Genomic DNA, 19,614 nt, shown 5'->3' with positions numbered 1-19,614 from the left:
AGAAAAACCTTTAGTGTAGTTTCTGAGAATTGCACTTCTAGTTGCCTTCTTGATGATAGTTTCTAGTTGGGTGTATAGACTTCTGGTTTTATGAGCCTTTCTCTGTTGTTGAAATACATACATTATAAATGGAGAGAGGAAATAAGAATGTTGTAAGGACCACCTGGTTACAAAATCCATGACAAACGTAAAAATGTGTTGATTTCAGTTAATGCTCTTTGCTTTTGATGGAGCAATATTCTGTCCATGTTGTACCACAGGTAAAAAGCAAGGGTAAGATTGATATTAGGAATTCATCACAGAGCTGATCATACTGATTGTTCAAGCCTAAGAAGACTTCGTGACAAGACTTCTGGAAAGCTTCAAATGAGGACAGGGCCATTATTTCAGGGAAAGCTTTGCAATAGAGATGAGGGTAGTATAGGAGAGTGGGTGAGGCTTATGGAAGCCTATGAGAGGAGAAAACCCTTAATGGAAGAGGGTGGTCTTTCTAGGTCCACTTAGTCTACTGCCTCCTTGGTGCTAATTTAAACAAGTCTACAGTCCTTGCTTCTGTTGCTTTCTCCCATTCCCAGGCTGTGCATGTACACTGATCTGGTTGCCATGGTTATAGTATTCTTTTGTATATGTGTTTCTTCTGTCCTTTTTTAAAATGTCTCCTTAAAGGTCAGGCCAAAGAGCCCTTCAGCTTCTTTCTGTATTTGTTCTAGGTTTTCTTATGGTTTTCTGCTTCATCCTTGGCTATTCTCTATATAAGTAAGGGATGTTCTAGCAGGACATCTACATATATTGTGATATAAATGACAGTGTAGCATTGGAATGACTAGTTTATTTTTTTAAGATTTTTTTGCAGATTGACTTACAGAGAATTTGATCTAAAGCTGACTCTCAAACTTGGATTTGTTTCTCTTGATTAGGCATTTGAAAACAACCTTTTCCGGGCCCCCATCTATTTACATAAGATGCCTGAGACAGATTTCTTGATTATCCGGACACGACAAGGCTATTACGTTCGAGAATTAGTGGATATTTTTGTAGTTGGTCAGGAGTGCCCCCTGTATGAAGTACCTGGTCCCAACTCTAAACGAGCTAACACCCATATCAGAGATTTTCTGCAGGTATGTGATAAGAGACATTTTGGGGATCTGAGGGGACTTTACTGAAAGCCCATGGCATAGGCATGGGCCTCAGGTACAGCCTTGATTTGGGAAGCTCATTGCCCTGCTATGGCTCCCTTTTTTTTTGGTGATATGATAGCACTACAAGAGTTCAATGTTAACCAATGTTAAGCTTACAGACCATTTTGGTTGTTATTTAAACAATAACCTATATTGTGCTTTTTCTGTTTGCTTACATCCTATCTGATAAAAGGCTTTTTAATAGTAAAAAAAAATAAGATGTTATAAGACCATAGATGTAGGAAGACATGTAGGAAACTGAAGAAATTAAAATGAACTTTGAAGCGATGTTGTGGATGGGAGTGGAAAGTCTTGAGGTCACTTAAAGAATTCACTAACAAAGATTAGGAAATGGTAATTTTAATATAGATTTATAAAAGCATGACTTAACAGAGTTTGATCTCAAGGTTTGCTTTATTGCTATGTGGAAGGGTATGTAGGAGTTGGAACTGAATTGGAGTGATTTACACAGGGATCAGGGAAATTATTATAGGGGTAAATGGAGTCAGGATTGGGTTGGAGTAATTAGCACAGGGATCAGGAAAATGAATGAGGAAGACCCTGTCGTTGTTCCGAATGGACCCCCTTGCTTTCTAAACTTTTTCTCAGAGAGAAAAAATATGGGCAGCTATGGTTTGGGACCATTCAAATAAATATCCCCAAATTTAGACTTTGGAGAAAATTTCAATTCAGTCACTGTCAGAGTAAATCAAAGTAATAACTCAAGAGGTATTTGCAGAGCAGGAAAATCCATGGCGTCTGCAGAGCTCAATGGCTTTTAAGGTCTGAAGTAATCACTAGAAACAGCATTGTCTGTACTGTCTTTGCAAAATTGGTTTATTCTTTCTCTGGACATCACACATGAGTCTTGTTTTGTAGGTTTTTATTTATCGCCTCTTCTGGAAAAGCAGAGACCGTCCTCGGAGGATCCGCATGGAGGACATCAAGAAGGCTTTTCCCTCACACTCGGAGAGCAGCATCCGAAAGCGGCTGAAGCTTTGTGCTGATTTCAAACGCACAGGTATTTAAAGATTTTCTGTGGAGGTCAGCCATCCTTTGCTTTATCTTTTGGAGTTCCTGCACTTTGGCCACAACAACCCCATGCAGCACCACAGGCTGGGCACAGAGTGGTTGGAGAGCAGCCAGGCAGAAAGGGACCTGGGAGTCTGGATTGACAGGAAGCTGAAGAGGAGCCAGCAGTGTGCCCAGGTGGCCAAGAAGGCCAATGGCATCCTGGCCTGGATCAGGAACAGCGTGGCCAGCAGGTCCAGGGAAGTGATTCTACCCCTGTACTCAGTGCTAGTGAGGCCACACCTCGAGTCCTGTGTCCAGTTCTGGGCCCCTCAGTTTAGGAAGGATATCGAGGTCCTGGAGCAGGTCCAAAGGAGGCAACTGGGCTGGTGAAGGGACTCGAGCACAGATCCTATGAAGAGAGGCTGAGAGAGCTGGGGCTGTTCAGCCTGGAGAAGAGGAGGCTCAGGGGAGACCTCATCGCTCTCTACAACTCCCTGAAAGGAGGTTGTAGCGAGGTGGGAGTTGGTCTCTTTTCCCAGACGACTTTCAACAAGACAAGAGGACACAGTCTTAAGTTGTGCCAGGGGAGATTTAGGTTAGATATTAGAAAGAATTTCTTTACGGAGAGGGTGATCAGGCAATGGAATGGGCTGCCCCGTGAGGTGGTGGATTCTCCATCCCTGGAGACATTTAAAAAGAGCCTGGATGTGGCACTCAGTGCCATGGTCTAGCAACTGCACCGGTGTGTCAAGGGTTGGACTTGATGATCTCTGAGGTCCCTTCCAACCCGGCTAATTCTATGATTCTGTGATTCTAAGAGGAGGCAGCGTCTCATGATGAACCATTTTCGAAAACAAATATTTGGAGAACTGACATGTTAACCTGGTAGGGTTTTGTGTTCCAAATTTTATAAATGTGCACTGCCTCTTGGCACAAGTGTGCTTGATGGTGAGAAATCACTACAGTTTGGACATTTTTTTTAATAATCCTTTGGACAAAGATTTATTTAGGAAGTAAGAAGACTCCAACACATCTATGTTGCCTTCCCTCTGTGTATGGCTGTGTTGTGTACTGCGAGCAAATGCACGCCAGTGGAAGCTTTTACCAACATCATGAGTTTAATAGTGCTCTGAGAATTTGAGTTAGAATTTTTCTGTGTGCATAATGATAAACCAGGTGGTAATACAAAAGGTTTTAGGCAAAAGTGGTTTCAGGTGAGGAAGTAAAAGGTGGATTAAATGCTTTCGAATTATTTTATGCATTGAATGAGCATAAATGTATGAGTTTGCTGATATAACAGGCACTGAGTTGAGGAACGCTGATAGAGACAAATGCAAAATGAAAAAAACTATCACTTCTAGTGCTCTAAGCATTACAGATTTATCATACTCATTCCTTTTGGCAGCAGTGCAGCAGGGTAACAAATCTTGAAATACAGTTGGGATTATGGTGGCATCTAACATTTGTGGGAAATTACTCTGTGTTTGATCTGTGCATTTTTCAGGGATGGACTCAAATTGGTGGGTTTTAAAGCCAGATTTCAGATTGCCAACAGAGGAAGAGATCAGAGCAATGGTCTCCCCAGAACAGTGCTGTGCTTATTACAGCATGATTGCAGCTGAGCAGCGACTTAAGGTAAGTGCTTCTTGTGGTCTATTAGGGCAACTTACTGACAAGTACTTCTATGGAGGCTGATGCTAGATAGCACCCTCAGGCTCAAGCTAAATTTGCTATAAAGCAGGAAAATCAGACCTCTGACTGCTGGACAACTTGCTAGGTTTTCTACTGTGGGTCACAATGAATCTTGCAGACAACTGTCAGTGGAACTGTACGTGTTCTGCATTACATGTCCACAGAAGATTCATAATATGCTTGTAGTTCTGTCTCCAGTAACCTTGTTAAGATTTCAGGGTGTTTTTTTCCTAATATGGTCCACAGGATGCAGGTTATGGAGAGAAATCTTTCTTTGCGCCAGAAGAGGAGAATGAAGAGGATTTCCAAATGAAGATTGATGATGAGGTATTGTCAGAATGATGTATGAGCATACATACCAGTATATAAATCTGTGTGGCAGAAGAGAAGTGAGGTCTTCAGATATAAAGGATGTGTTTAAAGTAGGGTTAATTAGATCAAAATTTCCCTTGACTTTCGACCTTCGCTGCCAAGCTTATACCTGTGCTTGGGGATTCTTCTTGACAGTAATTTCAGGACTAAGCTTTTTGCCTTAAATGCCTTTTGTGAGCTACCTAGCACTTTGGTTTTTCTGAGAGGATTTATCAGGGCAGCTAAAGAACCAAGAAGTGTAATTCACTATCATTATTCTCTGTATGACTGGAAAAATGCAAAATAAAAAGCATGGAATTCTCCTTGGTGGTAACAGGACTGTGAGTGTGTGTTTCTCTTCTTGCTGGCAGGTGCGCACAGCTCCATGGAACACCACAAGAGCCTTCATTGCTGCTATGAAGGGCAAGTGCCTCTTAGAAGTGACAGGGGTAGCAGATCCTACAGGTTGTGGTGAAGGTTTTTCTTACGTGAAGATTCCAAACAAGCCAACTCAGCAGAAGGTACAGTTCCCAAGGCTGGGTAGAGAAATGGAGTAAATGTGAGGTATCAGGTAGAGAAAATACCAAAATATGAACCTAGGGAAGATGATTATGCAATGACATTAACAGGCTGTATCTTCCTCTGAACAGGATGACAAAGAGCCTCAGCCTGTGAAGAAGACAGTGACTGGGACAGACGCTGATCTGCGCCGACTTTCTCTCAAAAATGCCAAACAGCTCTTGCGTAAATTTGGAGTGCCTGAAGAGGAGGTGAGCATGAAACTGAAGCAGCTTACAGAGTTCTATTAATGCATTCATCAGCTGATGGCAGAAGGGATGTATACTTCTCTACTCTGACCTTGTGTGGAAAGGAGCTGAAATCCACAGTTGAAATGTTGAAATCCAGTTGAAATCCAGAGGAATTTCTCATCTGTCTTCCCCTTTCTAGATAAAGAAGCTGTCGCGGTGGGAAGTCATTGATGTAGTACGCACGATGTCTACAGAGCAGGCTCGTTCAGGGGAAGGTCCTATGAGCAAATTTGCACGTGGTTCTCGTTTTTCTGTAGCAGAACATCAGGAGAGATACAAAGAAGAGTGTCAGCGCATCTTTGATTTACAAAATAAGTAAGTTCTTAACTGATGTTTACAGCCTTGAACTCCTACCTTATCCCTGCCTTAAAAATTCATCACTGTGTATGCCTGGTGCCCACTGATATGTAGTAGTATAGGTGTTAATTCTACTGGTTGGGCCCACAAATATAGCACTGATAAAGAGGGTTTTGACTGTTCTAATAGAAACTTAGGAGTTACCCTTAGTGCCTTGCTGTCATAGACCTATTGGAAAGGAAGAATGTATTGCATAGTCTGCCAAGTAAAATGGCACGACATGTTCCATCATTATATAGATGCATAGTTTACCACTTTTGTTTTCTTTCCTCCCCCTTTCTCCCCCACTTCTTCCCTTCTCCTCCTGTTTCAGGGTTCTGGAATCCACAGAGATCCTGTCAACAGACACAGATAGCAGCTCAGCTGAAGACAGTGACTTTGAAGAGATGGGAAAGAATATTGAGAATATGTTACAGAACAAGAAAACCAGTTCTCAGCTGTCCCGGGAAAGAGAAGAGCAGGAACGAAAGGAATTGCAAAGGATGCTTCTGGGAGAAGACAGTGGCAATGATAAAGAAAGGGGCAAAAAGGACAGGAGAGACAAAAAGGGGCTGTGTAAGTAATAGCAACCACCAGAATGTGCCTGGGAAGGGATGCAAAACTTTATGTCAGGCAGCAAAGTGTGCTGATCTGTTCTTAGAGAATAGTGTGGGTTCCTCATGGGGAGAATGTTGGACGTTAGCTTTTTGGAGCTTCTTCCTTCTTCTGAGCAGCTACTGTCTGAAAATTCATTTAAAGTTTTCTTTGCTCCATAGCTTTACTTAATTTGAGCTATAAACTTAGTGTGGTATTTCTTTAGATATTCACTGCTGACTGCTGCAGTGGGAGGGAGGAGCAGGGGGAGGGCATGGTGGTGTTTGGTTTTGAGTAGTTTTCTAAAGATAGTTCTTGCCAGGGGAATATGGCACTGTAATTAGATACAGTATGTAAATGCAGCTATTTATGTGAAGCTGATAATGCACATGTAGGCCGACAGCATTGCTTGTTATACTGTGTGCTGTAGAGATAATTGGACAGCTGCCAGATTTAAATCTCCTGGAGATGTGTTTAAGTGCATTCCAGCAGAGGACTTGACTCATTCCTAACTGGCAGGTAAAAGTGTTTGACCTGTGAATGAACTCTGTCTCTATGGCCATGCTCATGACCACATTTACATGTTGCATGTATATAGGCAAAGTTGAGCTCTACTGCAACTGGGTCAATGTTATTGTTGCTGTTGGAAACAAAGACTGGGAATAAATAAGTCATTAAATAACTACTGGAATGATTAAGTAAGGGATATGTGGAAGATTTGCTGATGATTGTTGCCTTGTGAAAAGATAAGTAGTGCTGTATTTACCAAGATCTATCAACCGAAATTATGGATGGTGCTGGAAAGACTGTGGTCATTTGAGACAAGACTACTTCACAGGTTGTAACACTGGTTGGAGAACAGGATAATTGTTGGCCTTCAGTTTCTGCCATATCTCCATACCTACGATCACCACCACTGCAACTATAAACAAACTTAAGGACTGTGTTGCAGTTACCTGCACTTAGGCACCTGTGGGTCCTTGTTGACTGTAGCTGTTCTGTCTGGCTTTATAATCCATATGGATAATTCAGTAGCTTACCTTTGTTTCAGATTGGTATATATATAAGAGAACACGAATAACAAGGGAAAGACTTCTATTGCTTAGGTTTTCCTGAACTTGTGTCCTAGAACTTTTAAAGCCAAAACTATCTGCAGTTCAGTGCTCTACAGTGTGAAAGAAAATGAAAATAAATGAAACACTTTCTTCTAGCATCAACTTCAGGAGCCTCAGCAAACTCTCACAAAGATGATGACACTGCCTCTGTCACTAGCCTTAATTCCTCTGCCACTGGCCGACGTCTCAAAATCTATCGCACATTTAGAGATGAGGATGGGAAGGAGTATGTGAGGTGTGAGACAGTTCGGAAGCCGGCTGTTATTGATGCGTACTGCCGGATACGGACCACCAAGGATGAAGAGTTCATGTAAGACCTAAATGATTTTTTTTTTTTTTTTAATTTTTCTTTTAATCTTTGCCTGTAGATAGTTTCATTCTACTGGCATCGTGAAGAAATGTAAAACTGAGCGTAGAAGCCTGGCATTGCTCTTGTGGAAAGAGATGTAATAGCTGTTTATTTGGAGAATAGAATTAGAATTTTGTGCAGATTAACCTTGCAGAAAAGTACGTGGTAAATCATCAACTCTGATTAAAAACTTGTGTGTTTTTGTTTTGGGGTTTGTTTTTTTTTTTCCCCCTAGACGAAAGTTTGCTCTGTTTGATGAGCAGCACCGTGAGGAAATGCGGAAGGAGCGACGCAGGATCCAGGAACAATTGCGGCGGTTAAAACGGAACCAAGAAAAGGAGAAACTCAAGGGTCCTCCAGAAAAGAAGCCCAAGAAAATGAAAGAGCGCCCAGACTTAAAAGTATGTGTATCCATGTGTAAAGCATGCTAAGAGGTCTTGGGTACTGAAGGAATTTTGTATTCTTTTGATATACTAAAGGTTTTACTAGGGTTTTTAATTGTACTTTGCCTCTAAACTAGGAGCCTATGCATGAATTCTTACCTGCTACCTTTCTTGTATTTTTGCAGCTAAAATGTGGAGCATGTGGTGCAATTGGCCATATGAGGACTAATAAGTTCTGCCCTCTTTACTACCAAACAAATGCCCCACCTTCTAATCCTGTTGCTATGACAGAGGAGCAAGAGGAAGAGCTGGAAAAAACAGTCATTCCCAATGATAATGAAGAGCTCATCAAAGTAGAAGGCACAAAAATTGTCCTGGGAAAACAACTGATTGAGAGGTATGGGAAGAAGCAGAAATACATATAGGTAGTAAGAAAAAACAATTTAGAGCTTAGTGCAGAATACTTAAAAGTATATTATGTTCTGTGAATAATTAAAGGAATAAACTGGCAGGGCTTTACATAGACTATTAATATAGTATTTTGATTGTGTATTTGGTATTATGGCAAATGAGACTCCAATACAGGGGGAGAAGAGGTCCAGACCTCACAAGAGGTCTGGAGAAAGTATTAATGCATTTTTGTTTTTTTCCTAGTGCGGATGAGGTTCGCAGGAAATCACTGGTCCTGAAGTTTCCTAAACAGCAACTTCCTCCAAAGAAGAAGCGGCGAGTAGGGACAACCGTTCACTGTGATTATCTGAATGTGAGTGAAGGTGTTACTGAGCTGTTTGCTGCATCTCTGTTTCTGTTTGTACCAACTGGACAGATCACAGTCTCACAGACAGTTAGGGGGACCTTGAAAAGTCATCAATTCCACCCCCCCTGCCAGGGCAGGGTCACCTACATGAGTTCATGTAGGAAGGCGTCCAGGTGGGTTTTGAATGCTTCCAGAGAAGGAAACTCCACAACCTGCCTGGGCAGCCTGTGCCAGTGCTCTGTCACCCTCACAATAGAAAAAATTTTCCTTGTGTTTGTATGGAACTTCTATGCTCAAGTTTATATCTGTGTCCCCTTATCCTATTGCAAAGAGCCTGGCTCCATCCTCCTGGCTCTCTCCCTTTACATATTTATAAACATTAATGAGGTCACCCCTCATTCTCCTCCAAGCTGAAGAGACCCAGCTCCCTCAAGCCTTTCTTCATCAGGGAGATGTTTCCTCCCTTCATCATCTTGGAGGTTCTGCTCTGGACTCTTTCAAAAAGTTTCCTGTCCTTCTTGAACTGAGAGGCCCAAAACTGGACACAATATTCCAGATATTGTGGGCAAAGTAGAGGGGGAAGAGAACCTCTCTCAACCTACTAACCACCCCCCTTCTCATGCACCCCAGGATGCCATTGTTTCCTCCTTGGCCACAAGGACACATTGCTGGCTCATGGCCATCCCTCCATCGACCAGCAGCACCTCCATAACTCCAAAAACTCAGTCCCCAGCCCCAGTTCTTGGGGTTGTTCCTACCCAGATGTAAGACTCTACACTTGCAAGTGTAGAGACAATTTCTTGATTACTCCTATGGATCCTTCACATGCAACACAGATACCTGCTTAGTAAAATAATAAATAAATTGCCTGTCAGTATATATTTTGCATCTTGAAACTCTCCTAATTTTTGTGCCTCTCATTTCTGTAGCGTCCTCATAAATCTATCCACCGACGGCGAACGGATCCCATGGTCACGCTGTCGTCCATCTTGGAGGGCATAATTAATGACATAAGGGATCTTCCTAATGTAAGTATAACCTATGTCTTAAGCATTATGATTGAAATAGATTATGTGTTGTAGACACCAAAATTAGGCTAGGCTTTTCTCAGACGAGTGGTGTGCCACCCCTTTCTGCCCTGCCCTGCACACAGTTCGTGTGCATTATTTCATAAGTTGTCTCAGCCTAGAATCTTTTTGAGATGAAAACGTTCACATTGGACAACAATGCTGAAGTTTTATTCGGATACATACTCAAAGCCTGGGATGTGATTTTTCTTTTTTCAGCAAAATCAGAAATGTGGAACACTTTTTTGAAGAAAATGATAGCCACTGAGGGGTTAAGCTTACTGTATTTTCCCTGGTGTAGTGGGGGATCTGATTGTGTAGAGGTTTTATATATTGGTGCCTGTTCAGATGTGGAGATTAAACTGAGATTAGCTGTGCTAGTAATATGCTAATAAGTATTTGGTTTTTTTCCTTTTCGTTCTCAGACATATCCCTTTCATACACCTGTTAATCCAAAAGTTGTCAAGGATTATTATAAGATCATTACTAGGCCCATGGATTTACAGACCTTGCGTGAAAATGTTCGTAAGCGGCAGTACCCATCCCGAGAAGAGTTCAGAGAACATCTGGAATTAATTGTTAAGAACAGTGCAACATACAATGGTAAGCTATTAACAATGCATGGAAACTGTATTTCTGCTAATATGTTGCACTTGTATGAGGTGTGGATCTTGTACTTTTAGAAATAACAGAAGCAAAAGAACAGCAGGATAAATGCACTGTCAGATGGCAATAAACAGGTTTTTCCAGAAAGACTATAATAATGTTAATGAACTAATTTATAAATAAGAAAGAACTGAACCCTAGCATTTAACAATAACTAAATGGTGATTGTGATGTAGTAACCAAAGTTTAATTGTGGGCCTACCAATGACTGAAGACCCTGATTAAGCCAAACTGCACTGAAGCAACATCTTGCATATCACCTATGTATAAGGTGAAGCTAAGCAAAACATTGTTTTCAGTACTACATTATGAGTGTCCTGCCTTTTTGCTTTCAGACTAAGATTGTTGGGCAGGTACTTGTGAAATTATTTTCTCAATATTATACTTTAGTGAATTAATTTTTCAATACAAATAGAAATATTTCACACCTTTTGAAGCCATTGCCTTTGAGCATGCAGCTTTGAGTGGAGTTTACATTTTGCATGTTTTGTTTCTTAGTTGCAATAAGTTTTTTCCCATTTGGGAAAAAATAGTTTAAAAAAAAGGGGTGGAGATTCTGGGGTAGAGCATGTGTCTGCTGATAAAAAGTGCTGATTCATTGAACAGCTGTAGGTCAGCTGTATTCTGATTGCTAATAGAAAAGTCTCTGGAAAAAAGTACTCATGTGACAGATAAAAAGATGTCCCAGCTGTGTTGAGTCTCTCTGGGCTGTGCAGCATTTGAGTTGACACTGACAGCACTTGTTTTGTGTCTTTACTACTTCTTTTGTTATCTTAATAACTAAGTCTCTGTTTATCCTAGTAAATGAGAGGTTTTTTTCAGAGTTCTGTAGCAAATAATTAATTCCATGTCTGAGAAGTTGTGAAATTATTTGAAGCTGTGGTTTTCTTAATATTGCTTAAATGTGCATCTTGCCTTCCTCAGCAGTTCTGCTTCACTGACTAGACTTAGTGAAGGAAACAAATTGTCATGATTTACATTCTGAAAGTTTGGCAAAGGTGAAGGGCTTAGAGGTCAGTCTTCCACAGGCTTACTTGGTTTCTCAAAGTGTTTCCAGAGTTTAACAGGATGTACACCATAAGTGTGAATATTTGCTACAAACAACCTGTTCTCATATAAAATACATACTAAACTTCAGTAGTTGTGTTTATTGAATTGAGAGTGTTCATAATCTCAACTGTGCTAGAAATATAATTAGTGATGCTCTAGGAGTAAAGAATAATTCACTCTGTGACAGAATTTGCTGTTTTAATCTGCACTATCTCACTGTACTTGCTGTGTTTTTGTAGGGCCAAAGCACTCACTGACACAGATATCTCAGTCCATGCTGGACCTGTGTGATGAAAAGCTAAAAGAGGCAAGTCTTGTGTATTTATTGTGTTATAGTGGAGAGGGGAGGGATGGTCAGGGTTGGTTGAGAACTTTTAGGATTGAGGATGTGAATAGGCAAAACACAGGCCCTTAAGAAGAGTTGAAGAATAAGGGAACTCCTCTCCCAACCTCTGGGTGTATTTGAATTTTTACAAATTTAAACAGTTTACATTGAAATATTTAAAAAAAACCAGGTGCTCCTTTGTTACTGTGTGTCTTTTATATAGACTTACATGTATACTGTTATTCCTCTTATAAATGTCTTCATAAAAAGGTGAGTGGGAGAGAATATCCGGATTTTTTGGGACAGAATATCCGGATACTTACATTTCTTACTCTAGAGTCAGCCACTGATGTTGCTTACTTTGATTGCAGAAGGAAGACAAACTGGCTCGATTAGAAAAAGCAATTAATCCTCTCCTGGATGATGATGATCAAGTGGCCTTTTCCTTCATTTTGGATAACATTGTCACGCAAAAGATGATGGCAGTTCCAGATGTATGTAGCTCGAGTACAGTATTTGTGTGTTGTGCAAAATGTACTAATTATGGTCCTGTGGTTGTATATTTACAGTGTGTTTGTTAGTGCAGTGCAAAAAAGAGTGTTCTGTCAGGGAGCTTGCCTTTGATTTTCTGACTTTCACAGACAATACTGTACTTACCCTCTTCACTGAAGCAAAGGTCCAGGAGTGAAGGCGAGGTGCCTGCTTTATCTTGACTTCCTCTGAGACCTCAGGGGTCTGAGGCTGCTGTGGAAAATCTCCAGCAGTATGGGCTGAGACAAAGAAGGCATTCAGTAACTGTCTCCTTTTAGCCTCTGTCACCTGGGCACCCACCTCATTCAGTGCCTATATTGCCTCTAGTGTTAGTTTTGTTTGCAATGTATTTGAAGATGCACTTTCTGTTGACCTTGGCCTCTCTTGCAAGTCTTAATTCCAAGGAGGCCTTAGCTTTTCTGGTTGCCTCTCTACATTCCCTGAGAGCAGTCGTATATGTATATTGTGTCTGAATTGAGTAAGGAACAAGAGTCTGTAGTGATTACACTAAATGAGAGGATTTCATGCCAGTTCTCTTCAGAACTTTGTTGGTTCCATTCTCTGTTGTCACCAAGGTGTGATGTCTGATATTTAGAAACAGACGAGTTCTTTGATACCATTGCACCACAATGAACTTTTATATTGGTGTGTATAGCTCCTGTTGTGAGATCAGACCTAAACTTATATTCTTTGTTTACTGTACAAGCAATGAGTGTTCTTACTGGATGCTGCAGTTATGTTGTGGAGGAAATAATTTTATTAAATCTACACCTCTACAACTGCCTGAAAGAAGTTTGTAGGGAGGTGGCTCTTGGTCTCTTTTCTCATATAAATAATAGTAGGACTAGAGGAAATGGCCTGAAGTTGCACCAGGACAGGTTTAGACCAGATACCAGGAAGAATTTCTTTACTGAGAGAGTAGATAGGTGCTGGAATGGGCTACCAAGGAAGGTGGTGTAGTTCCCATCCCTGCAAGTATTTAAAAACTGTGTAGATGAGCCACTTCAGGACATGGTCCTACTTGTGGACGTAGTGATATAGATGTTATGTTACGTTACTGAGGGGGTGAACATTTGGATACGATGATCTCAGATGTCTTTTCCAACCATTCTGTGATTCTGTAAATAGAAAAGTCCTCTATATAGTTATTATTTTGGATTATGGCCTAGTTCAAAGTCTAACTGGTAGGTGTTTTTTCTGTGTTCCTCAGGAAGGTAAATGATCGGATTCAAGACACCTTGTGATAAATACTTCCATTTGTGTGTTAATTAGTTCTGCAGACTTGCTTTATTTCATTTGTAACTTGAATTGTTAGCAGCTTTCTAAACTCAAGTGTTTTCTTTCTTTCAGTCGTGGCCATTTCATCATCCAGTTAACAAAAAGTTTGTTCCTGATTATTACAAGGTGATTGCTAATCCAATGGACCTGGAGACTATCCGCAAGGTGTGTAGCTTGAACTGAGCAGCCACTTGAGAGATGTTTAGGATAGATTATTTACTGTGTAACATTCTCTTCCAGAATATCTCCAAACACAAATACCAGAACAGAGAGACTTTCCTGGATGATGTTAACCTAATCCTTGCCAACAGCATCAAGTACAATGGTAGGTGGTGAAAATAAGGCTTCAGCTGCCTTCTGTACTTGAATGAGTACATCTGGTTACCTGTTCTGTAGTGCTGTCTAAGCCTGAAGCTGTTAATTCTGAGTTTGATTGTTGCTTTCTTCTCCTGCTGAGAAAATATATGCTTAAACAATAATGTTTTCACTGTCATGTGGTGCTTTCTTCACCATCTTGTGCATAATAGGGCAGTTATATTTGGGGAGGATTTTCTTGTTCAGTACTATGCTTCAGTGATTTGTCTCTGAGAATTTCCCCTTGAGAATGACCTTTCTGTCTCCTAAATATTTTTTTTAATGCTGGAATAAACTGATGCTCTTTGTTAGCTGAATGTGAATGCTGCTTTATATTTCTCCTTAGATTGGAAGGGGTTGGAATTTAGGGACCTTTGTCATAAGAGCCGTAACCAAAACTCATCTTAGCAGCTGGAGTTGAGCAAATGTCAGAATATATGAAAAGGTTTGTTTCTTACTACAGGGCCAGACAGTCAGTACACAAAAACAGCCCAGGACATTGTAAACATCTGTTACCAAACTTTAGCTGAGGTATGTGGACAGCTCTACTATAATATTTTTGCATATCTGAATTTTTTCTTCTGCAACATTATCAAGCTTCTTTGTTCATAGTATGATGAGCACCTGACTCAGCTTGAAAGAGACATCTGTACTGCAAAGGAAGCAGCACTAGAAGAGGCAGATCTGGAAAGTCTTGATCCCATGACCCCTGGTCCCTACACTCCCCAGGCAAGTGACCAGGCAAAGTTTTCACTTCCTTTCTTTTAGTTTCAGTCTCCAGGATAGTTGATCTAGAGGTGCTGCTTTGTTCACTGTGTTTTGTTGGATGATGTGCTAACAGCTGTTTTTTAAGGATATGTATGAGAAGCGATTATGATGCTTCTGGGAGTGACATAGTTTTGACAAAGATAGTAATTTCTCAAGCAGCTTGAAAACTGGTCTGAAGATGAACTGTGTACAGGTACAAGTTAATGTTGGTTGGAAATTCAAAGACTGTACTAATGTGACAAAAACCTTCAGAAGGCAAGCAGTGAAAAGGTAAGGAGAACATAAGGAAGAAACATCAATGCTGTACTGCTGAGAAGAAAGCTATTTGATGGTTCCCATCCCAAGAGAATTATTACCTGTTCTGATTTTTTTCCAAGTTGATGATCAAGAGAGAGTCAAAGGAGCCTGAGCAGTGAGCTGTTTATTAGTTGTCTGCTCCTTTTCTGTGCTTGATATGTAAGAGAGCTTCCTGAGCTTCTCCTTTGAACTTGTCATCTGAAGGCCACCCTTTCCCTCTGCTTCTTGGCTGGATGTACCCACCCACTTCCCACACTCTGAAACTTACACAGATGGCAGGTCAGGTGATGGTTGCTTGGCCTTAGTTCCCTTTATTTTAAATGCAGTTATGATGACTAGTATTTATCTCCCCATATGTGTCTTCAGGAGTCAGACTCCAGGATATAAAAAGCAAATACAGCAAAGAGACATCTGTCTGTGATTTACAAGTCTGTTTAAATTCTTAGGAAGCCTGCTTTGCCTAATATAAATGATACTGCTGCTGCTCTTAACACTTTGAAGATTGGCATGATATATAAATTATGTATTATAAGGGCATTTTATCAAAATTCTAATCTGTTGTTCTTCATCAACTTTTCAGAGGTCAGATGGCATGCAAACCACAGATTGGCTTTTAGAATACTTTATCCAAACTCCATCTTTTTTCTTGATTTTGTCAGCTTTAGGGACTACTGAGACAGTGATTTGCCCAGAATTGATTGAAAGTTGAAGCTTTGCTATTTCACATGTGTCAGAATTTTTCCCGTTCTGGTAGCAGCATTTGTGGTTGCAAAACCATTTTCATTGCAGGAATGTAAATTACCAAGGCCATGCTGAGTCAAACCAAGGATTGATGCAATCAAGTGTTCTGTCTCTGGCAAGGACCAGAAGTTAGGGGATGCAAACATAGAGTGTTCCTTACAGCAAAGCCTCTCCTCTTAATTGGTGTTGCCAACAGGTGTTGCATCTGTACCATTGCATTTATGAGCTGCAGATTGGCCTGTTCTCTATATCTCTAATCCTTTTGGAGTGTTTTTATGATTTTGGTCTCTGTACTCATTTCTGTTTTAAAATCTGCTATTTGACAAACTTGAACCTGAGGTTGTGAGCCATTTTACCGTGTTCTTTAAGAATAGTTTATTTCATTGAACAGTGTTTAATAATGAAAACACCATGACAAAAAATACATTTTGTATTTGGTCCTGAAATCCCAGCCTTGCCTCTCTAGGTACTGAACAGTTGCAGTTCAGTGCCTGAGATTCTTCTGTCTCCCCATTCAGATGCGCCAGGGGCGAGGAAGGCTGGGTGAGGAAGACTCTGACCTAGATACTGAAGGATTTGATGAGGATGATGATGGGAAACCTAAGACTCCAGCCCCAGTAAGTATGTTTACAGAAATCCCAGCCACAGGCTGTATGTTGGCTTGCATACATGTAGCAGAAGTCTGCATAGTTAAAAGGTTGTCTGTTTTATCTGCGACCCTGAAAGACAGCAGTACTCATAGCAATAACCAGACTATTACTTAGTTTTAAAATGCAGTAGTTTAAATGTTGTTTGATCTTTACTATCCTTGTTCTGTGTGACCTAGGAAGTTGAAGATGCAGATGGTGACCTTGCTGATGAAGAAGAAGGATCAGCTCAGCAGCCTCAGGCCAGTGTCCTCTATGAAGATTTGCTCATGTCAGATGGAGAAGAAGATGATGATGATGGGAGTGATGAAGAGGGAGACAATCCTTTCTCATGTAGGTGTCCTTTTTGAATAGGAACTTGTTGCTTAGAAACCCAGCTAGTCTTTTCATGCTCCTATCACAAAAATATACAGCAGAAAGTGAAGAGAATAATTGGGGTATGTAGCCTAGTTGGTCTAGTATTCAAAAAGGAAGTGAAACCAAGGGGAAGGATGAAAAAACTGGGTGAACATAAATTGGTCTGAAAATAATGTTGAATAGAAATGTTATAAGTACAGACACAAAGTAAAGCAGTTGAGATCATTTTGATTGTGTTTCACAAAGTGAAACTGCAAATGATTCTGAAAAGAGTGGGGCTATGGTATGGTGTGCAGAGCCAGGAATGGGCAGTTTAAGTTCATAATATGTATTTTGTTATGAAACAATGTGGTCAGTGTTATTGAGAACTAGAAAAGGTGTCTGGAGATTCTTCAGATTATTCCCTTGTTTTACTGAAAAATTTTGCCATGCAGAAGAGCTTACAGTGATATTTTCTGAAAACTGTTAGAGGCAAAGAAGGGGGAATTCTTTAGAGCAGACAACCAAATAAGGCCTTCTGAGTAATGGTGGTAATGAGATTGCTTTTGAATAACATCAGAATTCAGTACTCAGTAAATGGTATCACCTCTCAGATACCCTTTCTGCTACCTTGAGCAGAGACTGCTTTGAATACCTTCCTTACAGTCAATATTGTAGCCTTTAAACAAAGCCAATGGTTATATAATGGACAGAACAAACCAGTTGATTTTTGACCATATGTTGGTCTGTTGTGCAGCTATCCAGCTGAGTGAGAGTGGCAGTGACTCAGATGTGGAGCCCAGTGCAGTGAGACCTAAACAACCTCATGTTCTTCAAGAGAACACACGGATGGGTATGGACAATGAAGAAAGCATGATGTCTTATGAAGGAGATGGTGGGGAGACATCTCATGTTATGGAAGACAGTAATATCAGGTAATCAGAGCTGAGAATCTTGTGAAAATAATTCTTCAAAACAAAATCTCTTCTCTTGAATATTTCTGAAGTGTTTATCATAAAAGGCTGATTAATATCTGTTTTGTTTTAATGTATTTTGTTACTGCTTTTAGTGTGGCAACCATAATTACAATGTACTGATTGGCAGAAATATGATTTTGCTGTTACATTTTCACTAGTAAAAATGTTAGTTAAATTTAAAAAAAAAACTTTTTAGTTAAAGGATTCCCTGCACATAGTTGTTCTGTTTTTTGTTCCTCTTAAGAATAAGCATTTCCTTATTTGAAAGGAAACTGCTTAGTTGAAGTCCTAAAGAATAGGGATGTGCATATTCTGTACTTTGTAAGAAGTTCCATTAGTAGAAAATGACAGGTACAGCAATATCAGCTTTATGTTTTTGTATTCAATTGAGAGAATACCAGCCTACTCTTCCCACTCTGGCCATATCATTAGATCCTCTGTTCCTTTTCTTCTTGTGAAATTCAGTCCCTTAATGCTATTTTTGATATTTACCTAATAAAATATCATACAGGTAGCTATGCAAATGGTCAGCTCAGCCCAGTACTTTGGCAGTTGTCACCAGAAAATGCTGGAGATGATGACAATGGGCTATCTATAGCCTTTCTGTCTGCAGTAAAGGTGACAGATGGTGTTGGAGTGATCCATTTTTCCAGCCCAGAGTATTTCAGAGTGGGATGAGGATGCTGGTAGACCACTGTTTCATCAGGAGAATGAATGGGGTTTTTTGTTTTAAAAAGTGGGCCATCAGCACAATGATTTTAAGTGTCCCATAAGCCAGGGACCACTTACAAGAGTTAAATGCAGTTGGTATCAGCAGCTGATTTGAAATCGTGGTATTGTGAGACTGTCTTTCTTTTAGTTATGGCAGCTATGAAGAACCAGACCCAAAATCCAACACAAGAGATACAAGCTTCAGCAGTATTGGAGGGTATGAGATCTCAGAAGAGGAGGAAGAGGAAGAACAGCAGCGCTGTGGGCCAAGTGTATTAAGTCAGGTCCATCTGTCTGAGGATGAAGAGGACAGTGAGGACTTCCATTCCATTGCAGGAGACAGTGACCTGGACTCAGATGAATAAACTGCCTTTCCTGAGGTGATTGCCATCCGGGGCTACTCTTGGCTTCTGAATTTCTCTTGTCCCAGTTTTGTCTAAGGATCAGTGCAGTGTGGACTGCATTAACATGGAGTAGATATTAAAATATATTTTAACTAGTTATGTAAACATACAATGTGACAGAGTAAATGGTGAAAAAAAGCTTTTGACAAGCATGCCCTTGCTGAAGTTTTGAGTTGCTGAACATGTGCTAATTCCAGAATTCTGATGAAGATTTGTATGGATTGTTCTTCAGTCTTTAAGATGTAATTTCTCATAAATAATGGCCTGTTGGATACATGCATGTCTATCAGGAAACAATGCTTGTTTGGAATACAATACCTTCTGTTGATAAAAAAATTTAAACCAATTTTCATTTCACGAAGGGGAAGTTTTTCTCTGAGACCTTGCGTGAACATAGTTTCTGAAACCAATTTGACTTGTTTTGATCACCCAGCTACTTTCAAAAACAGCTTCAAAAAACAGCTGGTCTATTTTTAAGTTTTAGTTTGACCCAGAAGTCAGAGTTTGGTAATTAGTCTTCAGTAAGTGTAATTTGTGTAAAATGAGATGCCTCATTTTTTGTCACCTGGAAAGCATGTGGAGACCCAGGGGTTCTGTATGAAATTCTGCTGCACTGCCGACTGAGTTCATGTAAATAAAATTCGAAATGGTTTATAAACACCCCGTTTTTATTAGCGTTTCTCCGCACCCGCTGTGGCTGCACCGTGCCCGCAGCTGCCGTGGGCGGGGCCCGGGGCTCCCCGTTCGCTCCCGGCCTCCCCTTGCGGTAACCCCTGCGTTCGCAGGACCCGGATGTAACGTGGGCGCCATGTGCGGGGGAATCCGCGCAAGGGAGGGGGGCCGCGCACGCGCAGTTCAGATGCAGCGGTTGCGCACGACTTTTC

General features: G+C 40.6%; 1 protein-coding gene across 3 annotated transcripts in view; it reads left to right on the top strand.

The window, feature by feature from the left end:
• The window catches only part of TAF1 (TATA-box binding protein associated factor 1), a 30,494-nt gene extending 11,104 nt beyond the window's left edge, over nt 1-19,390 (top strand). For 2 of the 3 annotated variants that reach the window (XM_071758005.1, XM_071758004.1), the window contains exons 16-39: nt 918-1,118; nt 2,058-2,199; nt 3,697-3,827; nt 4,131-4,211; nt 4,607-4,756; nt 4,886-5,005; nt 5,184-5,359; nt 5,715-5,956; nt 7,186-7,399; nt 7,674-7,839; nt 8,007-8,218; nt 8,476-8,584; nt 9,508-9,606; nt 10,071-10,248; nt 11,601-11,668; nt 12,058-12,180; nt 13,568-13,660; nt 13,736-13,820; nt 14,313-14,380; nt 14,462-14,578; nt 16,174-16,272; nt 16,482-16,635; nt 17,396-17,573; nt 18,475-19,390. In XM_071758005.1, the coding sequence (XP_071614106.1) occupies nt 918-1,118; nt 2,058-2,199; nt 3,697-3,827; nt 4,131-4,211; nt 4,607-4,756; nt 4,886-5,005; nt 5,184-5,359; nt 5,715-5,956; nt 7,186-7,399; nt 7,674-7,839; nt 8,007-8,218; nt 8,476-8,584; nt 9,508-9,606; nt 10,071-10,248; nt 11,601-11,668; nt 12,058-12,180; nt 13,568-13,660; nt 13,736-13,820; nt 14,313-14,380; nt 14,462-14,578; nt 16,174-16,272; nt 16,482-16,635; nt 17,396-17,573; nt 18,475-18,691 (3,423 nt within the window). In that variant the 3' untranslated portion in view covers nt 18,692-19,390. Of the gene's footprint in view, nt 1-917; nt 1,119-2,057; nt 2,200-3,696; nt 3,828-4,130; nt 4,212-4,606; nt 4,757-4,885; nt 5,006-5,183; nt 5,360-5,714; nt 5,957-7,185; nt 7,400-7,673; nt 7,840-8,006; nt 8,219-8,475; nt 8,585-9,507; nt 9,607-10,070; nt 10,249-11,600; nt 11,669-12,057; nt 12,181-13,567; nt 13,661-13,735; nt 13,821-14,312; nt 14,381-14,446; nt 14,579-16,173; nt 16,273-16,481; nt 16,636-17,395; nt 17,574-18,474 lie in introns of those variants that run through there. The other variant, XM_071758006.1, reaches the window with a different exon arrangement.
• The last annotated feature ends 224 nt before the right edge of the window (nt 19,391-19,614 follow it).

The sequence above is a fragment of the Heliangelus exortis genome, chromosome 14, assembly GCF_036169615.1.
Source record: "Heliangelus exortis chromosome 14, bHelExo1.hap1, whole genome shotgun sequence".
Taxonomy (NCBI): Eukaryota; Metazoa; Chordata; class Aves; order Apodiformes; family Trochilidae; genus Heliangelus; species Heliangelus exortis.
This window is presented reverse-complemented; position numbering and strand designations above follow the sequence as displayed.